The 22,707-nt window shown below is 40.9% G+C and overlaps 1 protein-coding gene across 3 annotated transcripts in view; it reads right to left on the bottom strand.

The window, feature by feature from the left end:
• TSPAN2 (tetraspanin 2) overlaps positions 1 to 22,707 on the bottom strand; it is a 58,222-nt gene that overhangs the window by 3,090 nt on the left and 32,425 nt on the right. For all 3 annotated transcript variants that reach the window (XM_049616502.1, XM_049616503.1, XM_049616504.1), the window contains one exon: positions 1,993 to 2,076. In XM_049616502.1, coding sequence (XP_049472459.1) covers positions 1,993 to 2,076 — 84 coding nt within the window. The remainder of the gene's footprint in view (positions 1 to 1,992; positions 2,077 to 22,707) is intronic.

Genomic DNA, 22,707 nt, shown 5'->3' with positions numbered 1-22,707 from the left:
TCAGTCATTTCCCCTACAGTTTTGCAGAGCCTATGGAATGTTATCTGTGGGTGTAATGTTGATAAATGACTGTCAATGTTTGTTTAAAGAAATCCATACCATTCTCTCCTTGATCCTACCCTACATCGGACCAGAATCTATAAGTGCTAAGTTTAAAAAGACATGTATTATCTGTTCTTTGGGAAGGGAAGGGGTAGGCTTCAGTAGAAGAGCCAGCAGCAGGGCTCCAAGCTTCTCGCTGATCGTACCAGCGCATGGCAGGGGAGACACCTAATGGACATCTGGTTAACTGATTACACTTAAGAAGAAAGGAATTTAAGAAGAAACTCCGGGGGTGCTGATTCAAGACGACCAGTAGAAGGCGTTCCCCTTTGAGTGTGGTTGTGAAGGTTGGCTACAACCCCTGCTTCATCCTGGCTGCACTCTAAAGAACTTTTTCAGCCTTGTCCTGCCACTGTCACGAGTCAGGGGTGACTGCCTGTAGGATGCTCGCTCACTGAGACTGTAGAGTTGTTAGGAGCGTCTATCTGATACCTCTGTGATGCAGTGCGTTTTCAAGTCTTCTGCCTAAAAATTGTCCTCAGGAAGCCACAGAGTAGCAACCGGCCTAGCCCCAGAGCTGGTGAGGAGGGCCTGAGAGATGGTCCTGGATTGGGGGATCCTCAGCATAGTATTTCACCCACACGTCCCACCCCTCTGCGCTCGAAATACAGAAAAGAGGGCAAATGCCGGTGTGTCCTGAAAAACCGCCAATTCATTGATTTTCCTCGTAATTCCCTTATGCTCATGCCATGAATTAATCTACATAGAGAGCCAGAGGGTAAGTACTGCCTTGGCATTAGCGAATATCACTCAACTCCTGGACAGTGGAAATCACCTCTTTACTGGCCTGATTCCAACCTCATTTCCCTCCAACTTGTCTCCACTTGGCAACCACAGGCCCTTCTAACCCTCGGTGGCTTCCTTCTACCTTAAGGATGAAGCCCAGCCTTTCTAAAGGGCACACAGAAACCACAGTTGTGTGGACCCTCACACGCCCTTCAGTGTCATCTCTTGCTGCTCCTCTCACATCCTTCAGCTCTCAATTCTTGCACACACATACTTTAGAGGCACTGAGGCCTGCCGGTGCTGGTTGCACTAGGCTTCACACTCTGCGTGTGTTACTCCCTTTGCCTGGATTCTGGGCTTGGGAACCCTCAGACTATGTATAGAGGGAGCATCTATGAGTGTTATGTTCCAGACGCTTTATAGGGGTTAATTTGGAAGAATACTTTAGGTTGGTACATTAAAATTCTCATTTCACAGATGAGGGAATTGAGGAATAGAGACATTAAGAAACTACCCCATGATCCCAGGGCTCACAGGTAGTGGAGCCAGGAGCTGAATCCAGACAGGGTGACGCCAGAGTTTACACTATTAATCACCACATCTACAAATCATAAGTGAGAGGGATTAATGTGGTATGCTCTTATAAATTTCTAAGAGTAAGAAGAGACCAGAATTGAAAATCACTTGTCTAGTGTAAGTCTGGTGGCCTTAAAGCAGCAAGTTATTACAATGATAAACCCAAGGTCATAATTTGGTTAAAGTTAACATCTGTGTCGGGGCGCCTGGGTGGCTCAGTCGGTCGAGCGTCTGACTTCAGCTCAGGTCATGAACTCGCGGTGTGTGGGTTTGAGCCCCACATCAGGCTCTGTGCTGACAGCTCGGAGCCTGGAGTCTCCTTCGGATTCTGTGTCTCCCTCTCTCCCTGCCTCTCCCCTGCTCATGGTCTGTCTCTCAAAAATAAATAAATGTTAAAAAAAAACCTGTATCATATTTTAGAGAAGTCTTGATATATCTAATAAGCTTTGTTCTTAGAAGATGTCCTGTCAACAGTGTCTGTCTTTTATGAGAAATCTCTCCTAAGGTATTGCTGTATCACACTGGAAGACAAACAACATACAAAGACTTCTTAGAGCGCAAAAGAGGTAAGTTCTGGAACTTTCTCACCGTGAGACCTGCGATTCCAATGCCGACGATTCCGATGAGCTGGAGTTTAATGCTGATTATGGCCTCAATTTCATCAATGCAATTCTGTTTTGGGGAAAAAAAAGGAATAACAAATGATTGTATCTGTGAATCATCACTCTGATCCAACCCTTTCCTTCTCTACAGAGCAGTTTTTCCATGTCAGCTTCTGCTCACATCCAAACCACTCCTCTTAGCATCATTCTGATAACCTTAAAGCAAAAATGTATATTGGGGAAAACATATAATCCTCTCCTTTTGGTAAAATGTTCCTATTTAGGCCAATGGCTGCTTCAGAACCCTGAAACCTGGCTGGGGGAAGTGATTCTAGGACCTGAAGCATTTAAAAATTTGGGGCATCTTCTCACTTTCAGCATATAAAAGTAAGTAAAATATCCCCCAGATAATAGCTCCTTGCTTTTTTTTTTTTTATTGCCATTAATAGTTTAAAAGACTTTCTACATACTTGGTCCAATTTACTATGCAAGGTAGGGATTACTTAGTAAGAGGCTTAAAAGACTGTACAGGTTCGAATTAAACAAAGGGAAACCAAATGTTAGCAGTTAGAGGACCAACTCTTTTCAATGATGGCTGGGCTGGGTGGGTCTCTATCCTTTCATCTGTGCCCACAGAGACTTGTGCAGGGCAGGTTAAAAGAAAGGGGGATAATTGGACAGGGAAAAGAACAGATCACTTATAATTAGTTTCTCCAGCTTCTCCCTGGAATCCTTTTAAGTACAGAGGTATGCTCTCTATTCAATTTTGTCTTTAGGCTGCCCAGGTCCTTTTACTTGTCACTGGTTAGTTCCCTCTAATAAGCTATATGAAACCCTTACCACAATCTTCAGGTCTCCTATCATACCGTATTCATTCATCATTCATTCATTCAACAAACATTTCTTGAGCAATCTACCTTCATCAGTCAGTCACTGGAATGGTGTGGTAGATATGGAGATAATAAGACATGATTTCTTTTGCCCTTAGGGAGCTGGCAGTTTATTTAGTTTATTGATATATTTTATGAGAGAGGAAGAGAGCAAGCGAGCAGGGGAAGGGCAGAGAGAGAGGGAAAGAGAGAATCCCAAGCAGGCTCTGCAGTTTGAGTGCAGATTCGGGGCTCAAACTCATGAACTGTGAGATCATGCATGACCTGAGCCAAAATCAAGGGTCAGTCGTTTAATAAACTGGGCCACCCAGGTACCCTAGGGAGCTCACAGTTTAGAGAGGGATACAGACCCACAGAAAAAATAATACATTATAATACACGACTGCACCTGTTGGAGAAAATTCCTCAACCTTCCCCTCCTTCACCTATAAAACTTACACGCTCCATTCAGTCAGTGCCAGGCAGTTGTAGGCAGTGAGCACGCAGAGTGAACAAGGCAACACTGCTCTTATTTCTATCTCATCAAAGCCAAGTACGCATCTCTGTTGAAAGTTAATCCCTTTACTGGAGCCGGATCTCTTTCCCAGTCATCTCCTCAGGAAGCCTGTGCTGTCCGTTATCTTTCTTATTTCACCTCTACTTCTCCATTGACATTCCCACTCATCGTTATGACACCATGCCCGTGTTCCTCAGTCTAAAACAAAACAATCCCCTCCACGACTGTCCTCCTCTAGCACTACCCATATTCCATCCTTGCTTTCAAAGCCAGCTTCTTTTCGGAAAAGTAACTTGTACTGGTTTGCTTCCTTATAAAAGAAATAGGTGCTTCCTGTTGAAATTTGGGAAATACAGTAGTTCCCCCTTATCTGTGGTTTCGCTTTTGCAGTTGGTTACCCATGGTTCCATGGGTCTGGGAGCAGATGATCCTTCCCGTGACATACCATTAGGTCATTAGTAGACTAATGCTACATCACAATGTCTGTCATTCACCTCGTTTATCTCATCACATGGGTATTTTACCATCTCACATCACAAGAACAAGGTAAGTACAGCACAGTAAGATGTTTTGAGTGAGAAAGAGACTACAGTCACATAACTTTCATTACATTATTATAATTGTTTTATTTTATTATTATTGTTAACGTCTTACTGTGCCTCATTTATAAATTAAGCTTTATCACAGGTATGTATGATACCACATATATAGGGTTTATATAAAGACCCTTTATACAGGGTTTGGTGTTATTTGTGTTTCAGCCACCCACTGGGAGTCTTGCAACATATCCCTTGTGGGTAAGGGGGAAATACTGGAGATTAAAAAATAAAGAGAATAAGACATACTTGTATTACTACACTAAAGATAATCATCAACACTGTGAGTATATTCCTTTTTTAAATATATTTTTTTTAAGTAATCTCCACACCCAGCATGGGGCTCAAACACATAACCCCAAGATCGAGTCGCATGCTCTACCCACAGAACCAGCTAGATGACCCAGGTGGTGTATTTTTAAACTCAAACACGCACTTAGGTAATTCTTTATATACAAATATGTGCTTTTTAAACTTAACATTAGGACTTCAAAACTACTTTCATCAAAAATTCTTTGCAATAGTGGTTTTTAGTGGCTATAATTTATCATATGAGAGTACATAATTTAGACAGTCCCCTCTTGTTACACATTAATGGCCTATTCAGTATTTTGTTCTCATGAATAACACTGCAGTGATACCATACCTCTCTCCCTATCTCTGATTTATTTTCCTTAAAATAAATTGACGAGTGGAATTTCTGGATAAAGGGCATGGACATACTCAACTCATTAGTCTATTTAAATTTCTTTTTAAATTTAAGTTTTAATTTTAATTCCAATTGCTTAACATAGAGTGTTGTATTAGTTTTAGGTATACAATATAGTAATTCAACACTTCCATACATCACCTTGTGCTCATCACTACAAGTGCACTCTTTAATTCCCTTTACCTATTTCACCCATCCCCCCCACCCACCTCCCCTCTGGTAACTATCAGTTCGTTCTCTACAATTAAGAGTCTATTTCTTGATTTGTCTCTCTTATTTTTCTCCTTTGCTTGTTTTATTTCTTAAATTCCACATATGATTGAAATCATATGGTATTTGTCTCTGTCTGACTTATTTTGCTTAGCATTATACTCTCCAGCTCCATCCATGTCATTGCAAATGGCAAGGTTTCATTCTATTTTTATATATGTATATATATAATGTGTGTATATATATATATATATACACATATATACATATATATGTATATATATATAAAAAGTGACATATATATGTATATATATGACATGTATATATATGTATATATATGACATGTATATATGTGTGTGTGTGTGTGTATATATATATATATACATACATACACACACACACACACATATATATATATATGATATATATATAAGTATCAGTGGACACTTCGGCTGTTTCCATATTTTGGCTACTGTTGATAATGCTGCGATAAACAGAGGGGTGCATATATCACTTTGAATTAGTGTTCTTGTATTCTTTGGGTAAATACCAGTAATGGATTGCTGGGTCATAAGGTAGTTCTATTTTTAACTTTTTGAGGAACCTCCATATTGTTTTCCACAGTGACTATACCAGTTTGCATTCCAACCAACCATGCACGAGAATTCCTTTTTCTCCACATCCTTGCCAACACCTGTTCTTTCTTGCATTGTTGATTTTAGTCATTCTTACAGGTATAAGGTGGTATCTCATTGTAGTTTTGATTTGCATTCTCCTCATAATAAGTAATGTTGGACATTTTTTCATGTGCCTTTTGGCCATCTGTATGTCTTCTTTGACAAATGTCCACACCTTCTGCCCATTTTTCAATTGGGTGATTTGTGTTTGTGATGTTGAGTTTTTGTAAATTCTTTATATATTTTGGATACTAACCCTGTATCAGAGTTGTCACTTGCAAATATCATCTCCCACTCTGTAGGTTGCCTTTTAGTTTTGTTGTTTCTTCGCTGTGCAGAGCTTTTCATTTTGATGTAGTCCAAATAGTTTATTTTTGCTTTTGTTTCCCTGCCTCAGGAGACATATCTAGAAAAATGTTGCTATGGCCATATCAAAGAAGTTACTGCTTGTGCTCTCTTCTAGGATTTTGATGGTTTCAGGTCTCACATTTAGGTCTTTCATCTATTTCGAACTTATTTTTGTGTTTGGCGTAAGAAAGTGGTCCAGTTTCATTCTCTTGCATGTTGCAACCCAGTTTTCCCAACATCATTTGTTGAAGAGACTTTTTCCACCAGATATTCTTTCCTGCTTTGTTGAAGATTAATCGACCTTATAGCTGTGGGTTTATTTCTGGCTTTTCTATTGTGTTCCATTGATCTGCGTTGTCTATTTTTGTGCCAGTAGCATACTGTTTTGATGACTACAGCTTTGTAATATAACTTGAAGTCTGGAATTATGATGCCTCCAGCTTTGCTTTTCTTTTTCAAGATTGCTTTGACTATTTGGGGTCTTTTGTGGTTCCATACAAGTTTTAGGATTGTTTGTTCTAGCCCTGTGAAAAATGCTGCTGGTATTTTGATAGAAATTGCATTTTCATTTCTCTTTCTGCTGCTTCATCATTGGTGTATAGAAATGTAACAGATTTCTGTACACTGATTTTGTATCCTTTGACTCTGCTGAATTCGTTTATCAGTTCTGGCGGTTTTTCATTCTACCTACCTATCTATCTATTGGTGGAGTCTTTTGGGTTTTCCACGTATAGTTTCATGTCATCTACAAATAGTCAAAGTTTGATTTCTTCCTTGACGATTTGGAGGCCTATTATTTCTTTTTGTTGTCTGATTGCTGTGGTTAGGACTTCCAACACCATGTTGAATAAAAGTGGTGAGAGTGGACATCCTTGTCTTCTTCCTGACCTTAGGGGAACATCTCTCAGTGTTTAGCCATTGAGGATGATGTTAGCTGTGGGTTTTTCATAGATGGCCTTTATTATGTTGAGGTATGTTCTCTCTAACCCTACTTTGTTGGGGATTTTTATCAGGAATAGATGTTGTACTTTGTCAGATGCTTTATCAGCATCTATTGAAATGATCATATGGTTCTTATCCTTTCTCTTATTGATGTGATGTATCATGCTGATTGATTAGCCAATATTGAACCATCCTTGCAAACCAAGAACAGATCCCACTTGATCATGGTGATTTTTTACATGTATTGTTTCAGTTTACTAGTATTTTGTTTAGAAATTTTGCATCCAAGTTCATCAGGGATATTGTCCCGCAGTTCTCTTTTTTAGTGGCGCTTCATTTGGTTTTGGTATCAGGGTAATGTTGGCCCTATAGAACGAATCTGGAAGTTTTCCTTCCTTTTCTATTTTTTGGAATAGTTTGAGAAGAACAGGTATTAACTCTTCTTTAAACGTTTGGTAGAATTTGCCTGTAAAGCCATCTGGTCCCGGACTTTTGGTTTTTGGGAGTTTTAAAATTACTGATTCAATTTCATTGTTAGTATTCAGTCTTCAATTTTTTTATTTCTTCCTGATTCAGCTGTGGGAGTTTATAGGTTTCTAGGAATTTATCCATTTCTTTTAGGTTGCCCAATTTGTTAGCATACAGTTTTTCATAATATTATCTTAGGAGTTTGTATATCTGTGGTGTTGGTTGTTATTTTTCCTCTCTCATTTGAGATTTATTTGAGTCATTTCTCTTCTAAATAAGTCTGCCTAGAGGTTTATCAATTTTGTTGATTTTTCAAAGAACCATCTCCTGGATTCATTGATTTGTTCTCTTGTTTTTTTAGTTTCTGTATCATTTATTTCTACTCTAATCTTTATTATTTCCTTCCTTCTGCTGGCTTTAGGTTTTGTTTGTTTTCTTCTAGCTCCTTTAGGTGTAAGGTTAGGTTGTTTACTTGAGATTTCTCTTGCTTCTTGAGGTAGGCCTGAATTGCTATAAACTTTGCTCTTAGAACCACTTTTGCTGCACCCCAGAGTTTTGGACCATTATGTTTTCATTTCCATTTGTTTCATGTAATTTTTAATTTCTTCTTTTATTTCCTAGTTGACCCATTCATTGTTTAGTAGCATGTTATTTAAGCTCCATGTATTTGTGGTTTTTCCAGATTTTATCTTGTGGTTGACTTTGTTTCATAGTGTTGCTGTCAGAAATATGCATGGTATGACTTCGATCTTGAATTTGTTGAGGCTTCTTTTGTGGGCTAATATGTGATCTGGAGAATGTTCTGTGTGCACTTGAAAAGGATGTGTATTCTGTTGTTTTAGGATAAAATCTTCTGAATATATCTATTAAATCCATGTGGTACAGTGGGTCATTTAAAGCCATTATTTCCTTGATGATCTGTCCATTGTAAGTGGGGTGGTAAAGTGTCCTACTATTATTACATTACTATCAATTAATTCCTTTATGTTTTTTATTAACTGTTTTATATACTTAGGTGTTTCCTTGTTGGATGCATAAATATTTACAATTGTTACATCTTATTAGATTGTCCCTTTTATTATGATATAGTGCCCTTCTTCATCTCTTGTTACAGTCTTTAAAGTCTAGTTTGTCCAATGTAAGTATTAATACTCCAGCTTTCTTGGGGCGCCTGGGTGGCTCAGTCGGTTGGGCGTCCTTCAGCTCAGGTCACGATCTCGCGGTCCGTGAGTTCGAGCCCCGCGTCGGGCTCTGGGCTGATGGCTCAGAGCCTGGAGCCTGTTTCCGATTCTGTGTCTCCCTCTCTCTCTGCCCCTCCCCCGTTCATGCTCTGTCTCTCTCTGTCCCCAAAATAAATAAATGTTAAAAAAAAATTAAAAAAAAAATACTCCAGCTTTCTTTTGACATCCATTTGCATCCAATAGGCGTTTCTCTGTCCTTTCACTTTCAATTTGCATGTGTCTTTAGGTCTAAAATGAGTCTCTTGTAGGCAGCATATGGATGGGTCTTTTTTTTTTTTTTTTAACATTTGGTCACCCTATGTCTTTTGATTGGAGAATTTAGTTCATTTACATTCAAAGTAATTATTGATAGGTATGTATTTATTGCCATTTTATTTTGTATTTTGTGGTTGTTTCTGAAGATTTTCTTTCATCCTTTCTTGTCATTCTTTCATAGTGTGCTGATTTTATTTAGTGATATATTTGGATTTCTTTCTCTTTATTCTTTGCATATTTACTAGTGTTTTCTCAGAGAGAGGGGGAAGGGTAGAGAGAGAGGAGTGGGGACAGAGAGAGAGAGAGAGAGAGAGAGAGAGATTCTCAAGCAGATTCCACAGAGTACAGAGCCTGACACAGGGCTTGATCTCATGACTATGAGATCATGACCTGAGCCGAAATCAAGAGTTATAGGGTTAACTGACTGAGCCACCCAAGTGTCCTTAGTGTTTATTTTATTATTTTTTTTATTTTTTAACGTTTATTTATTTTTGAGAGAGAGACAGAGTGTAAGCAGGGGAGAGGCAGAGAGAGGGGGAGACACAGGATGCAAAGCAGGCTCCAGGCTCTGAGCTCTTAGCACAGAGCCTGATGTGGGGCTTGAACCACAAACTGCAAGATCATGACCCGAGCCAAAGTCAGAGGCTTAAGTGACCGAGCCACTGAGGTGCCCCTAGTGGCTTTTGATATATGGTTACCATTAGGTTTGTATATAACAGCTTCTGCACATAGCGGTCTATATTTAGTTGATGGTTATTTAAGTTTGAACCCATTGTTTTTTCCTCCTCAGGTTTTAGGTATATATTATTATATTTTATAACCGTTTTTTGTGATTTCCTTGAATGATTTTTTACAGAAATATTCATTTTTTACTCCTTTTGTATATCTTACCTCTATACTCTTACTTTTGGTCTCTTTTTTTTCCACTCGAAGAGTCCCCTTTAATATTTCTTGCAGAGTTGGTTTAGTTGTCATGAACTCCCTTAGTTTTTGTTTCCCTGGGAACACTTTATCCCTCTTATTCTGAATGATAAGAGTATTCTTGTTGGATAGAGTATTCTTGGCTGCAGATTTTTCCCATTGGGCATTTTGAATACATCATGTTACTCCCTCTGGCTTGGAAAGTTTCTATTGAAAAATTCCCTGCTAGCCTTATGGGTTTTCTGTTGTAAGTTACGGTTTTCTTGCTGCTTTTAAATGTTTTTCTTTATTATTATATTTTGCCGATTTAATTACAGTATGTCTTGGTGTGGATCTGCTTTTGTAGATTCTTTTAGAAGTATTTTTTTTAATGTTTATTTTTGACAGAGAGAGAGAGAGCATGTGCATGAGTTTGGGAGGGGCAGACACACACACACACACACACACACACACACAGAATCTGAAGCAGGCTCCAGGCTCTGAGCTGTCAGCACAGAGCCAATGTGGAGCTCGAACCCAAGAATCCTGAGATTCAGACCTGAGCTGAAGTTGGATGCTTAACCAGCCAAGCCACCCAGGCACCCCTGCTTTTGTTGATCTTGATGGGAGTTTTCTGTGTCTACTATATCTGGGTATCTGTTTCCTTCCCCAGATTAGGGAAGTTATCTGCTATTATTTTCTTCAAATGAATTTTCTGCCCGCTTTTCTTCCGGGACTCCTATAATACAAATGTTATTATTTTTGATGGAGTCGTTGAATATCCTAAGTCTAATCTTATTTTGCATAATTCTCTTCTCTGTCCTTTGTTCAACTTGATTATTTTCAAATAGTGTGTGTTCTAGGTCACTAATTAACCTCTCTGCTTCTTTCATCCTGCTGTTCAATCCATCAAGCATGTTTCCCATTTCTTTTATTGAACCTTTATCTCTGTTATGTTACTCCTTATCTCTGTTAAGCATCTCTCTCATGCCTTCTACTCTTTTCTCAAGCCCAATGAGTGTCCTTATGATCTTTGCTTTAAACACTCCATCAGGCATGTTACTTATATCTGTTTTGCTCAGATCTCCGGCTGTGGCCTTGTCCAGTCCTTTCATTTGGGATAAATTTCTCTGTCTCCCTTTTGTCTGCTTCTCTGTCTGTCTCTCTGTGTTAAGAAAGTCAGCTACGTCTTCTGCTCTTGAAAATGGGGACTTCACAACAAAGAGGTCCTGGCAGTTCAGGATAGTATCCTATGTGTGTGGCTTATGCTCTGTTATTGTGTCTGGGTCACTTTTCCTTTCCATGCAGTTATCTGCACTGACTCTCTGCCTGGTGTGGGTTGTGCTTGCTCTCTGTGGTGTTAGTGGGACCCCCGGTCCCACTCAGGCCAGCTCTGAGTGGGTGTACCTGCCAGGGAACTTGGGAGCAGGGTGGCAGTGTTAGCAAAATTTGCATTGTGCTACTTGTCCCATGCCAGATCCCCCAAAGCACTGTGGTGGAGGCTGGAGGCTGTGCCGGGATGGCTGGGGGTGTGAGGCTGAACTTGGCATCCAGCTGTGCTTAGCATGTGTTGGTGGCTGGGGGTTTTCAGCTGGGCCTGGTGCAGTGGCTAGGCACTGAACATGGTGGCAACTGGGCACTCAGAGGCTGGGCGGGGTGCATGGGCGGCTTTCACAAAATTTTCCCTGAGCCCAGGGCCAAGGTTAGCAGGCTTGGAGTGGGTGAGTCCTCAGGAGATCTCATGGGCATGCACCTGAACTGCTAGCAGGTTAGGCAGCAAGTGTCTGTGCAGTCCTGCCTCCTACAAGTGGCTCTGTGTTTATGCTGGAGGGTGGAGAAGGAGACGGCACCTGCCAGCTCCCTTAGTTTGAAGTTCTCCAACGTGCTCTGAAATCAGTATGAACAGATCTGTCTCCTGTTGCCCCTGGCATTGTGTAAACCGCCTTTTTCATGTTGCCTCTTCATACAGGCTGCTGTTTAAGGGCAGTGACCCGGCTATCGCTCACCTTCCCAGCTTGCCCTGTGCGGAGTCAGCTGACTTTTAAAGTTCCAGGATCCAAGTCCCCCAGAATTCAGCCTCTCTGGTTTTTAAAGCCAAACATTACGGGGATTAGTCTTCCCTGCGTAAGTTCCCTGGTGCAAAGGCCCATTTCTCTGTCCTCTCCACGTGTGCGGCTCCCTCCCTCCTCCAGGCAGCCTCCCTTTGCCTTTCTGACCTTCCTAACCTTCCAGATGCAGCTTCTTCTCTATATTTAGTTGTGACGTTTGTTTTCTAAGCCTTTGGATTACTCTCTAGTTTATTGATTTGGATGTGGGTGATATCTGGTTGTAAACATGGGATGGGGTGAGGTCAGGGTCCTCCTACTCTATCACATTCCTAAGCTCTTTTAACTCACTAGTATTCTACAGTCATACTACCTCTAAACATTTTGTACTGATTTCTCTGAAAATGCTCACTTCGTATCATTTTTGTCAACCCTGTATATAACTATTAAGGAAGGAAGAACTTGGTCAATTTCATAGGTTAAACGATGCCAGCTATTTAATTTGCAATATTTTGCCATTGCTATTAACTGCCTGCATTTTTTATGTGTTTAATGGTAATTTGGATTTTGTCTTTTAAGTTGTTAAAAACTTACTTATGTAATTTCTGCACCCAACGTGGAGCTCGAACTCATGATCCCGAAATTAGAGTTGGATGCTCTTCCAACTGAGCCAGCCAGGTGCCCCTGGATTTCGTCTTTTCTGAACTCTTTTTGCCTGTCCTTTGCCCCAAACTAGACTACTTGAAAGGACACCCTCCCTCTTTACATCTCATGCCATGCAGGATGGGGTTTGTCCTCACTCCCCCTGACATCAAGTTACCGTTTGAAAATGCTCAATCCTGTCAACATGGCAGTAGTTATCTCAGTGGACCTCCTTGGACTTTTACTTCCCCATTCATATTTTCTGCTTCTGTGCCTCTGCTTATGCTCTTTCCTCTGCTTTCCTCTTTCCTCCTGCCTAATGCTTCCATAATTACTTCTCACACCTGAAGAGTTAGCTGAGACATCACTGCTCCGGTCAGCTTTCCCGTGACCCTTCCAGCCTCTGGCCTCACTAAGTAACCCTTTGTGCTTTCAAAGCACTTGCACCCTCTGTGCCTACCTCTGTTACTGCACTTTGTCCATTTCTGTGTCCATCTGTCCTGTTAGACTACACATTCCTTGAGAGCAGTGACTTTGTGTCGTTCATCTTTTTACCTGCAGGGCCAGGCGTAGGGTAGGTATGGATAAATGCTGAGTTGACCTCAATGGCAGCACCTGACCCTGGTAACTATTCCCTCCTCCCCCCATGCATCTCCTCACATGTGTCTGTCTACTTTTTCTACTTTTCTTACTTGGCAACTCTTCTTCTTCCCGTCCTTAAATGTTGTTGTTCCCTGGAATTCTATCCTTGCCATTTTCTCGTCTAAACCTAATGGATTAAACTCTTATCTACAGCTTTAAGACTCCCATGAAGTCCTGACACCCAAACCTCTCTCCTGAGCTGCAGGCCAGATTTTGCAACCGTCTATTGGACATTTCCAGTTGGAAGTTCCACTAGCTCCTCAAAATTACCAGGTTAAGCACTGAACTAGCTTTCTTTCCTCCAAAATTTGTTCCTTTTTCTCTATTTCTCAGTTCATTAAATGATACCATCTATCCAGCTAGTAAAGCCAAAAGCAGCAATGGATTCCTCCCTCTTCTCTCATATTGAACTGGTCACCAGATTCTGTAGATTTTCCTTTCTAAATGGCTTTCTCTCCATTCCTGGTGCTCAGTCCAGCTTGTTACCAGTTAACGTCTCTTGGACGACAACGAGGACAGCAGCCTTCCCAACTGGCCTTCTTGGCTCCAGATTTTCATTTCCCATCAATCCTCCAAACTGCTACTATAGGAAACTCAGGAAAATGTAAATCCTATCCCAGATTCTAACATTAGTACTTTCCTAAGCATACAGCAGGAGATGTAGACTTTTGGCTTCATGAAAGTATTCAAGGCCCTCAAGAACAGGTCCCTCCTCCTTGAAGGACTCATCCCCACAGGTACCTGAGCCAAAACCCACTACTGGCACTTTTCTGGATACAATTATATTCCCTTGTTTTCATTGTCTTTACCCCATATCCCTTCTACTTGGAATACCCTTCTCTTTTGTCTGTTTGCTAGGCTCTGATTCATCCTTTAAAACGCATCCTAAGAATTACATCAGGGGAGAGGATTTCTGGAAAGATGGCAGAGTAGGATGATCTTCAAGTCACCTCCTCCCATGAGCACACCTAGAGAACAGTGACATCAGTGCAACCAACCCAGAAACCCCTAAGACTAGCAGAATAGATTTTCCACACTTAATCATAGAAAGGAGGCCACATGGACAAGGGCAGGGAGGGCAGAGAGGCAGTTGGGAACCAAACTCTTGGTGAGACTAACCACGAACAGGGGGGGCACCACAAGCATGGGGAAGGGAGAGAGACAGACCCCACACCAGTCATCCCACTCACAGGGGACTGGCACTGGGAACATAAGTCCCCATAACATTTTGTTTTGAAAACCAGAGGGGTTTAATTTTGAGAGTTTTTACAATTTGTGGGGCTTAACACCAGGAAATTTAAAAATCAGCATGCTCCGCTCTGGGAGAGCCAGAGGGTGGTAGGAAACCCAGCTGCTATCCTTAAAGAGCCAGCATAACAAACAGGCCTGCGGATATATAACACAGAAGCAGCAGTTTGAAAAGTGGCTGGGGTATATGGGAAGGAGATTTATTTATTAACCGCAGAACATGTGCTGGAGGGGCAGGGGTCTTTAGGAGACTTTTCTAAGAACAAAAGAGCTTGTGGGCACCATTTCTCTCTCCCTGCTCTCCAGCCTAGACAGCTAGAGACCTGCGGGAACCAGTGAGAACACCTGCCACCTAGCTTGCTAACACCACAGTGCCTGCCCCTGTGTTCTCCTATGGATCTGGGTCCATTCCATCCAACCAGCCCCACTTGGCAGGAGTCCTTCCAGAATGGCTCCGGCCGCATCTGATCCTGCAGCAGCCCAGGCAGGGACTCTGCCACTCCAAAGTGACATCTGCCCTGGGAAGAAGGGAAGGTAACCATACACACCAGTTTCACTGCAGCTCTAGGAGCTGAACCTTGTAAGTGGCAGTGCAGAGGGAGTGCCCTGACAATCGGTGCATCTAGAGCTCCAGCAGATAGACTGGGGGCAGACATCTGATCTCACTACTGGCTCTGCCCTCAAAACCTCTCAAAGACAGCACAGGAAGAGAGTCCTGCAGTCTGGGGTCACTGCAGCCTCAGCAGATGGACTGGAGGCCCAAGCCACCAATGAAAGCCTCTCAGGGGACAAGGAAGAGACAGTGCCCTGCATTTTGGTATGACCCCAGCCCCAGCAGATGGGATGAGGGCAGACATCTGGTCTGACTGCTGATACTGCCTAACGACAAGCCCACTGTGGCCCCAGACTGGCACAGGGACCAAACCCTGCCCACAACAGGCAAAGTGGACCACTGCAGTCACCTGGACTGAAGGTAAACAAGGCTCAGCCACAACAGTAGGGCCTGTGCAACTCACACAGAAGACACCCCTGAAGCTCCTGGTCCTGGGGAACAGGGGACATTGCACTGCAGGGCCTCTAAGTGCAGGGCACTAAGACCTCTTCCTCATAGGTAACTACTTTCAAGAGCAGGAGACATAATTGACATTACGAATACACAGAAACACAGAGAATTAGACAACATGAGGAAACAGAGGAATATGTCCTAAATGAAAGAATAGGATAAAAACACAGCAAAAAAACTAAATAAAACAGAGGTAAGCAATATTCCTGATGAAGAATTCAAAGCAATGGTCCTAAACATATTCACTGGACTTGAGAAAAGAGTGGAGGATCTCACTGAGACCTTCAACAAAGAGAAAATATAAAAAAGGACCAATCAAAGATGAAGAATTCAATAACTGAAATTAAAAATACACTAGAGGGAATCAATAGTAGATTAGAGAAACAGAAAAGTGGATCAGGGAGCTGGAACACAGGGTAATGGAAAGCAACCACACTGAACAGCAAAAAGAAAAAAGAACAATAAAAAATGAGAATAGGTTAAGAGAACTCAGTGACATATTCAAATGCAGTAACATTCATATTATAAGAATACCAGAGAAAAAAATAAAAAGGGGGTAGAAAATTTATTTGAAGAAATCATAGCTGAAAACCTCCCTAATCACCTGGGGAAAGAAACAAGCCCATGTAGCAGAGAGAGCCCCTAACGAGATGAACCCACAAAGATACATCCCAGGACACACCACGCAAAAGAAAAAAAAATAGTGATAAAGAGAGAATTTTAAAAGTAGCAAGAAAAAAGTAAATAGTTACAGACAAGGTAAACCCATGGATTTTTCAGCAAAAACTTTGAGGGCCAGAAGGCCCCTATGATATAGTCAAAGTGCTGAAAGGAAAAAACCTGCAACTAAGAATATTCTATCCAGCAAGGCTAGCATCAGAATGGAAGGAGAGAGAAAGGGTTTCCCAGATAAAAAAAAGTTAAGGGAGTTCATTACCACTAAACCAGCCTTACAAAAAACATTAAAGGGACTTCTTTACATGGAAAGAAAAGGCCATAATCAGGAGTAAGAAAATTATGAAAGGAAAAGATTTCACAGGTAAATACAAATACAATAAAGGTTGTAGATTAATCACTTATAAAAGCAATACAGAGATTAAAGCACAAAAGCAGTAAAATCAATTATATCTATAAAAACCAGTCAAAGAATTAAAAAATAAAAGAATATGAAGTATGACATCATTACATGAAACGAGGGGGGGGGCAGTAAAAATTTAGTGCTTTTAGAATGGTTTCAAATTTAAGCAACCATCAGCTTAATACAGACTGCCATATGTATAAGATGTTGTATATGAGCCTAATAGTAACCACAGTAGTAATCTAATAGTAACCACAAATAAGAAACCTGCAGTAATACACAAAAAATAAAGAGAAAGGAATCCAAGCATATCACTAAAGAAAGCCATCAAACCACAAGGGAAAAGAGCAAGAGAAGAAAGGAACAAAGAAAAACTACCAAAGCAAATGTAAAACAAGTAACAAAATGGCAATAAATACATACCTATCAATAACTACTTTGAATGTAAATGAACTAAATGCTCCAATCAAAAGACCTAGGGTGACTGAATGGATAAAAAACAAGATCCATTTACATGCTGCCTAAAACAGACTCACTTCAGACTTAAAGACACAGGCAGATTCAAAGTGAAGGGGTGGAAAAACCTTTACCATGCAAATGGAAGCAAAAAGAAAGCAGAGGTAACAGTACTTATATTGAACAAATAGACTTGAAAAGACAGACTATAATAAGAGACAGAGAAGATCACAACATAATGATAAAGGGAACAATCCATTAAGAAGATATAACAATTGTAAATATTTATGCACCCAACAAGAAAGCACCTAAATGCATAAAGTAAATATTAGCACACATAAAAGAAGAAATTGATAGTCATACAATAATAGTAGGGGACTTTAACACCCCACTTACATCAATGCATAGATCATCCAGGCAGAAAATCAACAAGGAAATAGTGGCTTTGAATGATACATTGGACCAGATGGACTTAACTGATATATTCAGAACATTCAATCCAATAAGAGTGGAATACACGTTCTTTTCAAGTGCACATGGAACATTCTCTAGAACAGATCACATGTTAGGCCACAAAACACATCTCAATAAATTCAAAAAGACTGAAATCATATCATGCATATTTTCTGACCAGAACACTATGAAACTAGGTTTCAAAATCTTTAGGATGCAGCAAAAGCTATTCTAAGAGTGAAGATTATAGCAATCCAGGACTACCTCAACAAGCAAGAAAAATCTCAAGCAACCTAAACTTACACTGAGAGGAGCTAGAAAAGAAAACAAACCAAGCAAAGCCAGTAGAGGAAGGAAATAATAAACATTAGAGGAGAAATACATGAAATAGAGACTAAAAAAATCAGTAAAACTTTAGCCAGACTCATCAAAAAAGGAAGAGTGAGAACTCAAATAAAATCAGAAACAAAGGAGGAGAAAAAACTGACACAACAGAAACACAATTATAAGAGAATATTATGAAAAATTACATGCCAACAAATTGGACAACCTAGAAGAAATGGATAAATTCCTAGAAACATATAAACTCCCACAATTGAATCAAGAAGAAATAAAAAATTTGAACAGACTAAATACTAAAAATGAAATTGAATCAGTAATAAAAAATTCCCAATAAACAAACATATGGGACCAGATGGCTTCACAGGTGAATTCTATCAATTGTTTAAAGAAGAGTTAACATTTATTCTTCCTAAGCTATTCCAAAAAATAGGAGAGGAAGGAAAGCTTCCAGATTCATTCTATAAGGCTAGCATTACCCTGATACCAAATCCAGACAAAGACACTACAAAATAAAAGAACTACAGGTCAATGTTTCTGTTGAACAAAGATGCAAAAATCCTCAACAAAATACTAGCAACAAAATCCAACAATACATTAAACAAATCATTCACTACGATCAAGTGGGATTTATTCTTGTCATGCAAGAGTGGTTCAATATTTGCAAATCAATCAATGTGATAATCACATCAGTAAGAGAAAGGATAAAAACCATATGATCACCTCAATAGATGCAGAAAAAGCATTTGACAAGGTACAACATCCATTCATGATAAATACCCTCAACAAAGTAGGTTTAAAGGGAACATACCTCAACATAATAAAGTCCATATGTGAAAACTCCACAGCTAACATCATGCTCAATGGTGAAACTGAGAGCTTTTCCTCTGAGATCAGGAACGAGATAAGGATATCCACTCCTACCATTGTTTTCTTTTTTACCTACTCTCACCACTTTTATTCAACACAGTACTGGAAGTCTTAGCCACAGCAATTAGAAGACAAAAATATATAAAGGCATCTGAATTTGTCAGGAAGAAGTAAAACTTTCACTATTTACAGATGACGCAATACCATATACAGAAAACCCTGAAGGCTCCACTGGAAAACTACCAGAATGGATAAATGAATTCAGTAAGGTTGCAGGATACAAAGTCAATATATAGAAATCTGTTGCATTTATACACACTAATAATGAAGTAACGGATAAATTAAAAGAATCCCATTTACAATTGCACACATAATAAAATACTTGGGAATAAACCTAACCAAGGAGGTGGAAAATCTATATTCCAAAAACTATATAACACTGATGAAATAAATACAAGATGACAAACAAATGAAAAGATACTCCATACTCATGGATTGGAAGAACAAATATTGCTAAAATGTCTATACTCTCCAAAGCAATCTACAGATTTAATACAATCCCTATCAAAATACCAACAGTATTTGTCACAGAACTAGAACAAATAATCCTGGAATTTGTAACCACAAAAGACCCTAAATAGCCAAAGTGATTTGAAGAAAGAATCCCAGATTTTAAGATACACTCCAAAGCTGTAGGAATCAAAACAGTATGGTACTGGCACAATAACAGACACACAGATCAATGGAACGGAATAGAATCCAAAAATAAACCCACGCTTTTATGGTCAACTAATCTATGACAAAGGAGGCAAGGATACAAAATGGAAAAAAGACATCTCTTCAACAAACAGTGCTGGGAAAACTGGACAGCTACATTTTCAAAAGAATGGAATGGGGCCACTTTCTTACACCGCACACAAAAATAAACTCAAAATGGATTAAAGACTTAGTGAGACCTGAAAAATAAAATTCCGAGAAGAAAACACGGCAGGAATCTGTTTGACATTGGCTATAGAAACATTTTTCTAGATATTTCTCCTCTGGCAAGGGAAATAAAAGCAAAATTAAACTATTGAGACTACATCAAAATAAGAAGCTTCTGCATAGCAAAGAAAACAATCACAGAACGAAAAGGCAACTTACCAAATGGGAGGAGATATTTATAAATGACATAGTTGATAAAGGGTTAATACCTCAAATATATAAAGAACTTGGAGAACTCAACACCAAAAAACCCCAAATAATCCAATTAAAAAATGGGCAGAGGACTTGAATAGACATTTCTCCAAAGAAGACATGCAAGGGCTGAACATCACTCATCATCAGGGAGATGCAAATCAAAACCACAATGAAATATCATCTTACATCTGTCAGAATGGCTAAAATCAAAAACACGAGAAACAAGTGCTGATGAGGACGTGGAGAAAGAGAACGCTCACGCACTGTTGGTGGGAATGGAAGCTGGTGCAGCCACTGTGGAAACAATATGAAGTATTACCCTATAATCCAGTAATTCCACTATTGGATATTTACCCAAGGAAAACTAATTCAAGAAGATATATGCACCTCTATGTTTATTGCAGTATTACCTACAATAGCCAAGATATAGAAGGAGCCCAAGTGTCCATCGACAGATGAATGGATACAGAAGATGTGGTATAGATACACAATGGAATATTACTCGGCCATAAAAAAGAATGAAATCTTGCCATCTGCAACAACGTGGATGGACCTAGAGGGTATAATGCTAAGTGAAAAAGAGAAACACAGTCAGAGAAAGACAAATACCATACGTTTTCACTCACGTATGGAATTTAAGAAACAAAGCAGATGAGCAAGCAACAAAAAAAAAAGACAAAAACCAGACTCTTAAATACAGAGAACAAACTGGTGGTTGCCAGAGGGGAGGTGGGTAGGGAGATGGGTGAAATAGATAACAGGGCTTAAGATGTACACTTGTTGAAATTTTTAAAAACTAATTTTTAAGTTTATTTATTTATTTTAAGAGAGAGACAGCACACCTAGGGGAGGGGCAGATAGAGAGGAAGAGAGAGAATCCCCAGCAGGCTCCACGCTGTCAGTGCAGAGCCAGAGGTGGGGCTCTAACTCAAGAAACCGTGAGATCATGACCTGAGCTGAAACCAAGAGTCGGATGCTTAACTGACTGAACCACCCAGGTGCCCCTAGAATTTTTTTTAAACGTTTTAAATTTATTTTTAAGAGAGGGAGAAAGAGTGAGCGAGCATGGGCAGGGAAAGGACAGAAAGAAAGAGGGAGACACAGAATCCGAAGCAGGTTCTAGGCTCTAAGTTGTCAGCACAGAGCCCGACACGGGGGTCGAACCCACGAACCGCAAGATCATGACCTGAGCTTAAGTCGGATGCTTAACCGACTAAGCCACCCAGGTGCCCCAAGAGGTAGGTACACTTGTGACGAGCACCGAGTAATGCACAGAATTGTTGAATCATTATATTGTACACTTGAAACTAAGTGAAGAGTGTTACGTTAATGATACTTGAACACCAACAAAAAAGAATCACACATCAGGAGGGTCTCCTGCAACCCTTCAATCGCACGCCCCTCTCACGCAGCCTTACTCTTGTACTACCAAGTGGTGGTGCTGGCTCCCCTGCGGGTCTCTCCGGCAGCCGCTGAGCACTTTGAGGGCAGTGGCTGTGCCTTGTTCATGTCCTCCAACTCAAAGGGAGTCACTAAGTGTCCAATGCAGGACTCAGGACACAGGCTGGAGCTAAGATCTCATCAGTCTCCTCACAGCTGCATGCTTAGAAGCATCCATGTCATTGTCCCCATATTCTCATATTTCTCCCCGAATGTCCCACATCTCATCTGTGCTTCCCCCACCCCCTTCACTGAAACTGCAGAGCAAACATCATTAATGATTAAGACCAAATCCAACACATTATTTCCAGCCTTCATTGCCTTGTCTTCTTCCCAGCATTGAACTTTATGGACCAACCATCTCCTCCCTCGCTTCCCAGGCGCCACTGTCTTTGGACTCTCTCCAGTTCGACTCCTCCTTCACAGTCTTCTTCTGGCTTCTTGTCCTTTGCTTACCCCTTAAATGATAGGGTTTTCAGCCCACCTCTGCCTTATTCCACACACTCTTCCTGGGTGAGGCCACTCCTACGGCTTCAGCTACCACCACTATGCTGGGATTCCTACACCCGTCTTCAGCTCAGATTACATGTAAGTCCCACAGGCACCTGAAGTGCAAACTCGGCCAAAACTGCCCCGGAATGTGCTCTTTTCCCTCCATGCACCTCTCACGGGGAGCAGAGTCTCCATCCACCCATTCTGCTCAAGCAGAAGTCTGAGGTCTTAGCTTCCTCCTCCCACTCCCCACTCACACACAAGAGATTGGCCAGGCCTGTTGATTCTACCCTCCGAACATCTCTGAATCGGCTGCCTCCTCTCCATCCCTACTGCTCGTGACTTTCATTAGCTCCTCATCCTCTCTTACCAAGGTGACCACAAGTGGCACCTATGTGGCCTCCCTCCAACACTCCCCAACCTTCTATTCTACCTGTCACACCCAGCAGCCTGAGTACTGTTTCTACAATGCAAAACGGACTACGATAATCCTCTGCTAAAAGCAACACCTTTCCCAAACTTCCAGGTGTAAAATCATGCCTTTGTCTGCCTTGCCCAAGAATGTCCCTCACCATCCCCTCTGGACTCCCTACTGTCCTGCAGTCCTGGGCTTCCCTACTGCCATGCCTCTGTTCCTGCTGCTTTATGGGCCCAGAATGACCTTCCTTTGTCAAAATGCAGCTCAAGGATCTCAACTTCTGTGAAGCTTTCTGTGTCTACATTGTATTCTTTACAGGCTTCGGGCACACACCATGTCCCCTGACTAGTCTACAAGGCCACTGAGGCAGGAGCCATGTTTCATCTCAGAGTTTTCAGAACCTGGCACAAAACCTGGCACAGGTTTTCAGAACCTGGCACCTTCACTTGCTAAATGAAGCATTCATCAGTGACTTCCAGGGAGAGGTGGGTGGGGCAACGTTCTCAGGGTGCACACCTCTGGCCCTGGTGAGTTTAATTAATGCCATGGCATTTGCACCATTATGGGCAGGTCCGCTTACCATCATTTCCCAGGGGACCGGGAG

The sequence above is a fragment of the Panthera uncia genome, assembly GCF_023721935.1.
Source record: "Panthera uncia isolate 11264 chromosome C1 unlocalized genomic scaffold, Puncia_PCG_1.0 HiC_scaffold_4, whole genome shotgun sequence".
NCBI classification, from domain to species: Eukaryota; Metazoa; Chordata; class Mammalia; order Carnivora; family Felidae; genus Panthera; species Panthera uncia.
This window is presented reverse-complemented; position numbering and strand designations above follow the sequence as displayed.